The 11973-nt window shown below is 43.6% G+C and overlaps 1 protein-coding gene across 4 annotated transcripts; it reads left to right on the forward strand.

The window, feature by feature from the left end:
* The first annotated feature begins 44 nt into the window (after positions 1–44).
* Positions 45–11951, forward strand: LOC109877167 (jupiter microtubule associated homolog 1-like). 4 transcript variants are annotated; one of them, XM_031816783.1, is made up of 5 exons: positions 45–249; positions 2603–2742; positions 5867–6000; positions 6227–6254; positions 11438–11951. In XM_031816783.1, the coding sequence occupies exons 1-5, from the start codon at positions 194–196 to the stop codon at positions 11572–11574; spliced, it is 495 nt and encodes a 164-aa protein (XP_031672643.1). In that variant the 5' UTR covers positions 45–193; the 3' UTR covers positions 11575–11951. The 4 variants fall into 4 exon arrangements, with proteins under 4 accessions (XP_031672643.1, XP_031672644.1, XP_031672646.1 ...); XM_031816784.1 differs by having other exon boundaries at positions 11441–11951; XM_031816786.1 differs by having other exon boundaries at positions 46–249; positions 5867–5994; positions 11441–11951.
* Positions 11952–11973: the final 22 nt, after the last annotated feature.

Consider the following 11973-nt stretch of genomic DNA (forward strand, 5'->3'; position numbering starts at 1 on the left):
AACTGAGGTGGGCTGGGACTTATGGGCTGGGATAACTTGTCGCTGCGCTCTTCCTTCTGGTCTCTCGGGCGCTCAGTCGGGTGGAGTCAGTATTTCAGTTTCTGTGTGTCCTGCGGATGATTTAGAAAATCGTATTTTTGTAGTTTATCGTGTTACATATCGAAATACGAAAGTAGTGAATTAGACAGTCGAAATGACGACGACAAAAACATTTCAAGGGATGGATCCCGGTGCGAAAAGCAGTTCCAGGTAAAAATGAAATCCGAAAAATCTTCATGGACAAACAAAAGAAAATGGGATCCACTTACCAGCCAGTATTGGAAGCTAACCGTCCAGTTGTTGGGCGGGTGATTTTTCCTGATTTAGCTCAATTGTATTAATGGCACAATTTGTCTTTGTAATTAGCTGATATGATGGCGTGAAGAGGGCATTTGGGCAAGTGGCGGCATCAGCGACCTGGTTACTGCTGCTAGCGATTCCATCTACCACACCAGAGGCCCGTGGCGTTAGTGGAAGTTGGGATTTAGCTTTGAAAATGAGCTGTTTAGTGTAAAGGACTCGGCATCAGGACACATTTAAACATAATGGACAATTTGAGGACAACTTAGCTAATCACATGGTTATCTATAGTAGTTGTCTGTCTGGACTGCAACTTGTTTTGTTAACTTGTCTACTTCGCTAGCTAGTGACTGGTATGGATTGCTAGCTCACATTCTGGCTAGCAGCAAGCTCAGCTGTCGCGTAACACTTTTATTTGCAGAAACAAGCACTTGCTCTTCGTTTGCAAGCTCCAAACCCTATAGTCTGTAGGCCTCTGGTGCCCCAAAACTGGGTAACTTGTTAGTTAGGTAGCTAGATTTGCCTACATGCCAAGTTTAGCTCCTTTTATGGATGTTTCTAAGAATACTGCTGACCCAAACAATGTATTAGGAGTTAATTAAATCATTTTAAAATATGTATTGTCTACGTTTTGAGCACTTATTTGAGGCCAAGGGTCTGCACGCAATCAACTTTGTTTCACTGCCAGAAAAACTGATGCACCGCGTGCATTCGTGCTATGGTATGGGACCTCCTGCCTTTGCGGCGGCTGGATGTCATGGGGAAGAAAAATAGTCCGTTTTATCAACCCGTGTTGCGTTTCGGGCAGGCCGGACAATAGGCTATTTCGTTGTTAACCCAAAACGTGAGCTGTAACACCGTTTTGGGCTGGATAGTTTTGCTACAAGTAGTCAAACGGTGAAATCATAACCATTCTTTCCGGTATTTGTATTCCAGCTAGCTACGTTGTCGACTAATTGGTGGCTAATGCGGGTTTTACTTGGGTGGGGGGGCTTAGCTAAGCCTGCAAATCTTTGCTCGGTTCATCTTTGCTTTAGCCATCTTGGTCGGCCCTACTGCTGACCAGTCTAGAAATGCAGGCTTTCCCGAAAGCAGCAATCCAACTTTGGCAGCCTTTGGTAATAGCAGATAAGGTCATCAAAGGCTTTCAATATATGTGACAGCATCAGGCTCGCTATCTTTTCAATCAATCTAACGTTACTGTTGAACAACTGTCGAGTTGTCCCACTTTTCTAACCACAGTGCCTCTCACAGGAAATATTTGCCGTTTCATTGTTGGGTGGGGTCTCAAATAGCCTTTTCTCTTTTCAGCCTAGTGGAAAGCATGAGCTCATCTTAGCTATCACACAAGGGTTAACAAGTCTGCTTTGGACATTACATGAACTAATCGTGGCATACATACAGCACCAGCAATAACCAAATCCAGTTCTTTCATCTCGCCACTGTCTTGTTTTTTTTTAACCCCATGGTGGGAGGGAAGTTGATTTTTGTATCCCGTCTGCCTTTGGACAGCTGCCTAGTGTCAGCTGGTGCATTCAGCAGTCTGGAGCTGAATAGAGGGGAGGAGGGGTCGGGGAATGGCTCTGCAAACGCATCAATTCCTCCACCCGACTGTCCTTAGTCAAGGGGGAAAAGGGCTTTCCTTCTCATTCTTGTGACCCTTCTGTTCGCTAGGAGGAAAGAATGTCGGTTTGGAAGTGGGCTTTGTGGGCTGTCGTTATCCTCTTGCCTTTTTGCTATTCAGATCACATATTAAGTCTATCTGATGTTTTCTTTTACCTTGACATTGTTCCATGTGCTTAAGCGCAGGCCATGTCCAGCCATGATCTAGCCTATATTTCTCCAATCAAATGTTGGAACGGCTATGCTGTGTGGAATGATAGCCATCCCATGTGTAACTGCTGCGGAATTTCTGCCGAGCTCAAATCAGCGACTGTCTAGCCTGGCAGATTGCAGGCGCGTGGAGTCAGCTGTAGCCAGGAGAGATTGTGAGTATCCCTCGGTCTGACAGCTGGGGCTTAGGGAGTGGACCCTACTGTGAATGGAGAGAAAGAGGGGACTGGAGCAATGAGGTGTCTGTGTGGCCTCAGAGCAATATGTTTGTATTTGTCGTGTAATGATTTCAGCAGTGCTGCCGCTGATCACTAGTGTGTGACGTGGTCTTTGTGTATTTAGCATGTCCTGGGAGAGGGGGTATCAGTTCAATAGTGTGTGTGGCAGTCAGTCAAATGACAGTCCTGACCCTCCCTTTGTTGTCCTGCAGGGTGCTGCGGCCGCCGGGCGGGGCCTCCAACATATCGTTCGGCACAGACGAAACCCCCCCTGTACGCAAGAACAAAATGGGCTCCAACATTTTCCTAGAGCCCGATGATCCCCACGCCCATCGGAGGAGCAACCCACCCGGTACTTCCTAGCTACTCACATTGGTTCAAAACCAGTGTACGCACACATCCAACAAACATCCACTGGGGCAGGGTACAAAAATGTGGCATGGCAAAAGAATACCCACACACATTGAGTGCTCGAACAATGGGCCCAAAATTGGAATCATGCTGACAAAGACCCTTTGGGGTAAAACTGTGGGCATTCATTCAATCAGTGTCCAGACTCCAGTCAATCACATTGGATAATGTGCATAGTGTACTGTTTTTCCACCTGACCTACATAGACTGACTTGTAGTACAGCAGGGCCTTGATGGGGGAGCCACCTCTGTCTGTCAGGCTGGATCTGGCTGACCCTCCCTGGCTCTAGTAGTGTACACCTACACATGTAAAAGAAGGGTGTGGTAGGAACTGATCTCACATGACACAGTATTACATGTTTTCACAATCGCATCACCTCTATGTAGTAATCCATTTACTGTTGTAGTGGCGTATCCGTGCCCACGCATGAAGTGTGGAGAATGTGGTGTGCATGTGTGTGTTAACTGTAACCTCTGACCTTCGGCGCCGACAGCTGCATACAGTGTTCACACTCTGCCTTCCTGCTATTCCACATTGTCTCAGGCTAGGTTCAAGTTCAGTTCAGACAAACGACCGGTGTCATGGTATGCACATTTCAATGGATACACCTGGATTATTTGGTTAGGTTGGCTTCAGTGCCGTCTCGTCTGGAAGTTGAGTACTTGGTCTAGGCTAGCCTATATTTAATTAAAATTGCATTAGTCGATATATTTCCATGAATATACATGGATTTTCTGGTGTGTTTAGGTCGGGATATTCTTGGATTGCATGCACTGTTTTCTCTGTTAGTAGGCTATAGGATGTTGTCTTAGGCTGCTGTTTGCCTAATGACATCACAATCTGGAAATGTAGCCAAAGGGATTTCTCTTGGCTCCGTGAATCTAGAAGATAGCCAACAATGTATGGTTGTTTCTTTGGTCTTCAACTTCAAGGATAGTCACGGGAGGTCACTAACCTTGAGGTTAGAATGCATGACCATGCATTAATATATACTTAAAGGAGTAGTTCACTATTTTACAACTTTGTTAGATGGTTCCTCACCCTGAAAGTAGTCTGGGCCAAGACAAAAACATTAATCTGTTGTTCAGTTTTCTTTAAACAGCCACTACAAACTTCAGCTAACCTCAGCCACTACAAAATGTCAAAATCACCTGAATTCAATTCAAATCAACTCCATATTTTTCTATTTTGTTTGTTACCTAAAGGTGATTTGGCCTTTAAGAAAACATAGAATTCTAGAAACATGCTCTCATGCCCTCATCACTTCCATTGCTTGTGTCTGTCTAAAGAACCATGAATTAGTTTCTCCTGGCTCATAGACTACTTTCAGAGTGAGGAACCATCTAATGTCAAGTTGTAAAATGGTGAACTAGTCCTCAACATGTATGATCATACTTACTTTACACAACCATAATGACATATTTGGTTGTGAAGTTCCACCCACTTGGTGTAGTAGAATATATGCCGCGATGTAGCATTGTGGTATTTAAATTCAGCCATTGGCCTCTGCTTACATTGCTTTTGCCATAGCCTTTTCTGGTGATGCCCGGTTAAACTCACCGTGGCCTTGAGATGATCCTTAGTGGGTTTTATTCAAGGGCCAACTCCCAGCCCCACACAAGCCATTCTGCAGTCAGACCAGTACCGTAGGCCATCATTGTAAATAAGAATTTGTTCTTAAATGACTTGCATAGTTAAATAAAAAAGTACTGAGCTTCATAACAAGCCACTGAACCAGTGTGACTTGTCTCTGCCTGTTTATCTTTTAGCCTCAGAAATGGGAACTGTGACGCACATATTGGAATTACACTCCATAAAAAATAATCCAGGTGAAGATTTGGTCATGAAGTACCTCCTACATAATGGCCCAAAATCCAGTTTTCAGCTTAACATTGATATAGACCTACATCTTGATCTTGCAGTACTATCTGAATGTTTAATTTAAATGTAATTGCACTATAGTCAATTAAAGCATCACTTATTGGCCATGTCCACGGTTTATGTCCCATTACCAAGGCTAATGTAAAAGCAGTGATTCAGCAGGGCCTGATAAACAGATGCAGAGCCATAATAAAGGAAACCTTGTTGAGTCACTGTGCCATTACTTCACAATGCTTTCTACTCTCACTTCATTAACAAGCAGTGATATATTGACCAAGAATCATCCCTTTGTCTGGCTTTGTTCCTTCTTGTCATAGATGGCAGGTAGACCAATCTGTTGACTTCCCATTGTTTCTGCTCTACAGTTGTTGCTCAGTGGGAGTTTGTATGGGACTGTAGCCTAGCTTAAATGTTGGCCAAAATGTCCTTTCGCTGAGTGGGGTATGTGGGTTAGCCTATGAGTTTTGGCTCAGCATTTGTCTGGATTAGCCTACATCCACTGGCCGCTTTGTTGCTTGGTCTGTTGGCATCTGTCTGAGACTGATAGGTAGGCCATCGGATTTGTTTGCGTTAGTGTTTGCATTGGTGGTTTTCCGCATTTTCTCATGTCATCTTGGCAAATAGTTCCTAGCAGCATTATGCTCATTAAAAACATTGCCATACTACATGTTAGTCACTCAGTTCCATTAAAACAGGAATGCACCACAAATCAAGATGGTAAAGCAAACTGTTACCAGCCTTCCACACCAGTCTTTAATCCATTTAGACCCATTCAACCAAATTGTAAAATCTGGCCAGTGAATACGTTTGTTTTGATCAATGAAATGTAAAGTGGAAACAAACCGTAAAGAAACTGTCATGTTTTTATTAGCACTTCTAGCATTGACACTCCATTAACTATCATTAGGCCCTCACTAGTCCCTATCACTGACCTAAACCCTTCTCTGAGAGCTACTGTGTATGCAGGCTATTACTCCAACCCTATTGTGTTACTCAACCGAGTCAGTTCAAGGTCCTGGTCAGCAGCTAATTAGTAGAATCAGGTGTGCTGGAAAACCTACAGGAGGTAGCTCTCTCGGAGGAGGTCTGCTTTACGGAACTCTAGTAGTGAGGTCATCTCCTTCTGACTCATTTGTGAAGTCTGAGTCATCACTTATTAACTGGGTGTTGTTTCTCTCCGTAGGCGGGACGGCCAAGGGTACTCTGTGCGGAGAACCATCCGCCCCCCTTAGACGGTGCCAGCAGCCGCTCCTCTTCCCCAAAAACAATGAGACAGACGAGGTCATCACCTCCATCAACGTTCCTTTGGGGGTAAGGGTGAGGGGTCACTGACATTGACATATGTCGGCCATTGTTTTATTCATAGATGTAATGTGTGTGTTTTCCACTGGTAAGACACTTGACTTGGTTTCTACAAGTCTGCTGTCATGGATGGTTTTCAGTGATTCTCAGTCCTGTGTTTTTGAACTGACTTAAATGCCATTGATGTAGTAAAATGACTCAGCCAAAATAAAGTTGACTGTTATTATTCTCCATCTGACAGGTTGAGGAGTGCCAGCAGGCAAACAATGGTAAGTATCTCCGGTTCCATTTCGAATGTCAGTATTTTAATATATGGTATTTATGTACAGTACCAGTCAAGTTTGGACACCTATTCATTCAAGGATTTTCTTTATTTTTACTATTCTCTACATTGTAGAATAATAGGGAACACATCAAAACTGTGAAATAACACATATGGAATCATGTAGTAACCAAAAATGTGTTAAACAAATCCAAATATATTTCATATTTGAGATTCTTCAAAGTAGCCACCCTTTGCCTTGACAGCTTTGCACACTCTTGGCATTCTCTCAACCAGCTTCATGAGGTAGTCACCTGGAATGCATTTCAATTAACAGGTGTGACTTTCTAGAAGTAATTTTTTGGAATTTCTTTCCTTTATGTGTTTGAGACAAGGTAGGGGTGGTATACAGAAGATGGCCCTATTTGGTAAAATACCAAGTCTATATTATGACAAGAACAGCTCAAATAAACAAAGAGAAACGACAGTCCATTACTTTGACCATGTGTTAATCTGGAAATTTAAGAGCTTTTAAAGTTTATTCAAGTGCAGTCACAAAAACAATGAAGTGCTATGATGAAACTGTCTCATGAGAACCGCCACAGGAAAGGAAGACCCAGAGTTACCTCTGCTGCAGAGGATAGGTTCATTGGAGTTACCAGCCTCAGAAATTGCAGCCGAAATAAATGCTTCAGAGTTCGAGTAACAGACACATCTCAACATCAACTGTTCAGAGGAGACTGCGGGAATAAGGCCTTCATGGTTGAATTGCTGCATAGAAACACCTACTAAATGACACCAATAAGAGACTTGCTTGGGACAAGAATCAGGAGCAATGGACATTGGACCAGTGGAAGTCTGTCCTTTCGTCTGATGAGTCTAGATTTTAAATGTTTGGTTCCAACCACCGTGCCTTTGTGAGACGCAGAGTAGGTGAACAGAGTATCTCCGCATGTGTGGCTCACAGCATGAAGCGTTGAGGCGCTTTGCTGCTGACACGGTCTGATTTTATTTAAAATTCAAGACACACTTAATCAGCATAGCTACCACAGCATTCTGCAGCAATACGCCATCCCATCTGGTTTGTGCTTAGTGGGACTATCATTTATTTTTCAACAGGACAATAGCCCAACACACCTCCAGGCTGTGTAAGGGCTATTTGACCAAGAAGGAGAGTGATGGAGTGTTGCATCAGATGACCTGGCCTCCACAATCACTTGACCTCAAACTAATTGAGATGGTTTGGGATTAGTTGGACTGCGGAGTGAAGGAAAAGCAGCCTACAAGTGCTGAGCAGATGTGGGAACTCCTTCAAGACTGTTGGGAAAAGCATACCGGGTGAAGCTGGTTGAGAGAATGTCAAGCGTGCAAATCTGTCATCAAGGCAAAGGTTTGCTACTTTGAAGTATCTAAAACTCAGCAAAAAAAGAATCGTCCTCTCACTGTCAACGCGTTTTATTTTCAGCAAGCTTAACATGTAAATATTTGTATGAACATAAGATTCAACAACTGAGACACAAACTGAACTAGTTCCACAGACATGTGACTAACCTAAATAGAATCATGTGTCCCTGAAATAAAGGGGGCGTCAAAAGTAACTGTCAGTTTCTGGTGTGGCCACCAGCTGCATAAAGTACTGCAGTGCATCTCCTCATGGACTGCATCAAATTTGCCAGTTCTTGCTGTGAGATGTTACCCCACTCTTCCACCAAGGCACCTGCAAGTTCCTGGACATTTCTGGGGGGAATGGCCCTAGCCCTCACCCTCCGATCCAATAGGTCCCAGACGTGCTCAATGGGATTGAGATTCGGGCTATTCGCTGGCCATGGCAGGACACTAACATTCCGGTCTTGCAGGAAATAACGCACAGAATGAGCAGTATGTCTGGTGGCCTTGTCATGCTGGAGGGTCATGTCAGGATGAGCCTGCAGGAAGGGTACCACGTGAGGGAGGAGGATGTCTTCCCTGTAACGCACAGCGTTGAGATTGCCTGCAATGACGACAAGCTCAGTCCGATGATGCTGTGACACACCGTCCCAGACCATGACGGACTCTCCACCTCCAAATCGATCCCGCTCCAGAGTACAGGCCTCGGTGTAGTGCTCATTCCTTCGACGATAAACGCAAATCCGACCATCACCCCTGGTGAGACAAAACCGCAGCTCGTCAGTGACGAGCGCTTTTTGCCAGTCCTGTCTGGTCCAGCGACGGTGGGTTTGTGCCCATAGGTGACATTGTTGCCGGTGATGTCTGGTGAGGACCTGCCTTACAACAGGCCTACAAGCGCTCAGTCCAGCTTCTCTCAGCCTATTGCAGACAGTCTGAGCACTGATAGAGGGATTGTGCGTTCCTGGTGTAACTCGGGCAGTTGTTGTTGCCATCCTGTACCTGTCCCGCAGGTGTGATGTTAAGATTTACCGATCCTGTGCAGGTGTTACACGTGGTCTGCCACTGCAAGGACGTTCAGCTGTCCGTCCGTCTCAATGTAGCGCTGTCTTAGGCGTCACAGTACGGACATTGCAATTTATTTCCCTGGCCACATCTGCAGGCCACATGCCTCCTTGCAGCATGCCTACGGCACTATCACGCATATGAGCAGTGACCCTGGCCATCTTTCTTTTGGTGTTTTTCCAGAATCAGTAGAAAGGCCTCTTTAGTGTCCTAAGCTTTCATAACTGTGACCTTAATTTTCTTCCGTCTGTAAGCTGTTAGTGTTTTAACAGACTTGTTAATGAATTGTTAATGGTTCATTGAACAAGCATGGGAAAGTGTTGTAACCCTTTACAATGAAGATCTGTGAAGTTATTTAGATTTTTACGAATTATTTTTGAAAGACAGGGTCCTGAAAAATATACTTTTTAACTACATGATTTCATATGCCATTTAATAGTTTGTCTTTACCATTACTATTTACTTTACTATAGTGAAAATAAAGGAACCCTTGAATGAGTAGGTGTGTTCAAACCTTTGACTGCTACTAAAATAATTTAGTTTCCAATGATGAATCTCATTGAAGTATTTTGAAGAGACAACACTTAGAAGACGTCCCTACCAGACTGGAAGGAAATATTCCACATTCCTCGTTCTCTCAGCTGTCTGTAAACAGCAGTGCATGACTCCCATTAGTTACGAATGGCCACAATGAATAGCATCATGGTCGACCGTGGCAGCTCTGATAATACCACCCTTCCAGCCTTTTTTAAACGTGATCATGTCTCTCCTTTTGTTTTCAACAATGACATTTGTCATACCTGGGAAGTTTGTCCTGACCTTGTTGATCTAACCAGGAGAAACTCTGGTGTCCCAGTTATACAACACATGACTCATAGAGGGCTTTTATTAAGGCTTTTTATTTGTAGGGAACACCTTGTAGTCAACTCAATCAGATTCTCTTTGATCCAGTTGTGCCCTTTCATAATGTCTGTGGTCAGTCATCTGTTCTGTAATGATATAATGCTGTTCCTATGAAGAGCAAGGCTATTTATTAACTTCCAGGTGCTGTAAACATTAGTGATAGTGTGTTCTTGGATAATGGAGGGTTTAGGCTTCACACATCATCTTGGTGCATTCAAAAATAGATACTACATCCGTTCCACTGTTATGGTCTTGTCTAAGCACTTTAGACGGGGGCTTGAAGTGGTACTGGACTGGCAGTGGACCCTGGGAGGATCTTGTCTGGTCCCTCCAAGTGTTTGACTGACACTGTTGTACAATTCTCAGGTGTAAAATGTAATCCAAGCAGTGTTCTGAAGGAAGAAACACAGCTTTATGTTCCTTGATACCAAAATAGGCTTAGAAACACTGGTTTAACACACTTTGCCTACGTGCTGCTGTAAGCACCTACCGACTCTATACTGTAATGGCCCTCAGGAAATTTGACTGAGATTCTACATCACTAATGGGCAATTGACAGCCTGTTTCTCCAGCAGTGTTATTTCATTACAGATGACATTTGCCTCATGGAGGACTGTTGAGTTCAATTTATTGCATCTGCTTTGATTTGAGTTATGCTAGTACATTTATGCACATTTTACTGAAAGCAACACATTTTTCTGAAATTATCCCTTGCTATTGGTTATCTGTTGAGCTGTCATTTGGAAAGTGGTAGCAGGACCCATCAGGTTGTCCTTGCTACAACCAAACTTATCAGATATCCTATCAATTCAAGGTTTGGATGATATTTACACTGAACATAAATATAAATGCAACATGTCAAGTGTTTGATTCATGACCTGAAATATAAAATCCTAGAAGTGTTCCATATGAAGAAATATCTTACTTCTCTCATTGTGAACAAATTTGTTTACATCCCTTATTGTGAACATTTCTCCTTTGACGAGAACCCATCCACCTGACTGGTGTGGCATATCAAGAAGCTGATTTAAACAGCCTGCTCATTACACAGGTGCACCTTGTGCTGGGGACAGTAAAAGGCCAGTTTTGTCACTATGCCACAGATGTCTAAAATTGAGGCAGCTTGCAATTGGCATGCTGACTGCAGGAATCTCCACTAGAGCTGTAGCCAAATAATTTAATAGTAATTTCTCTACCATAAGCCACCAATGTTTTGGGAATGTGGCAGTATGTCCAACCGCTGAGCATGTGTATGGTGGGCAAGTGGTTTGCTAAATGTCAATGTTGTGAACAATGTGCCCCATTTGTGGCGGCGAGGTTATGTTATAGGCAGATAAGCTAAGGACAACGAACACAATTGTAATGCTTAGATGGCAAGATCCCAAGGCCCATTTCTTTTGAAGGTATATGTGACCAACAGATGCATATCTGTATTCCCAGTTGTGAGATCCATAGATTAGGGCCTAAATAATAGATTTCAATTGACTGATTTTGGGTCATATGAAATGTAACTCAGTATATTCTTTACAATTGTTTCATGCAGCATTTTATATTTTTGTTTAAGATATAAGTGTTTAAGTGCTGTGCCTCTCCATTCTAGCATGGCTAGATCATAGGCTGAGTTTACACAGGCATCCCAATACTGATTTTCTTCTAATGCTTTTTTTATTACCTTTTCGGCAATCAAATCCACTCTCTTGCCAATAATTGGGCCAAAGATCAGTTCAGCTGCCTGTGTAAACGCAACCTGAGTCATCATATGGATCAGATCTCTGATCAGTGGGTCAGGTAGTGATGACCCTGATAGTGTTGTCTCCTCTGTGTTGTGTGGTAAAGTAGACTGCCCCGAGGAACCTGAAGAGAAGGAGGAGGCACCACAGCCCCCTGCCCCCTCGGGAGTTGCCGCCAACGCAGCCGCCCCCTCCGGCCGAAGAAACCCCCCAGGGGGCATGTCCAGCCTCATCCTGGGTTGAGGTCTGGTTTTGTTGGAACGTTTTTATTTTTGAAAGAATTGCCCCCATTTCCCCCTTCCCCACCTCAGTCCCACTGTTGTTCCCCACTGTCTGATACAATCCACCACGTCCCCTCTGAGCCATGGAATTTGCCCCCTACCTGCCAACCCCCTCATGTTTTTACTTTTTCCTAATTCAAGAGAACCGTTGACAGAAGCACTTTATGTATCTCTTTTTCCCCTCCCCCATTTCAGTCCATTCTGTAGTGTGCCTATATTGCGCCTGGTGGAAAAGGCTTGTCTCATTCTCGCCCTGATGTAAATGGTAAAGAAAAGTATTCAAAAAAGATTTGATGCGTGAATTTCTAAATACAATAAAGATTGATATGAATTTGTTCATTTTGCTCCTGGTTTTATTTTT

Source organism: Oncorhynchus kisutch, unplaced genomic scaffold (assembly GCF_002021735.2).
Source record: "Oncorhynchus kisutch isolate 150728-3 unplaced genomic scaffold, Okis_V2 scaffold868, whole genome shotgun sequence".
Taxonomy (NCBI): Eukaryota; Metazoa; Chordata; class Actinopteri; order Salmoniformes; family Salmonidae; genus Oncorhynchus; species Oncorhynchus kisutch.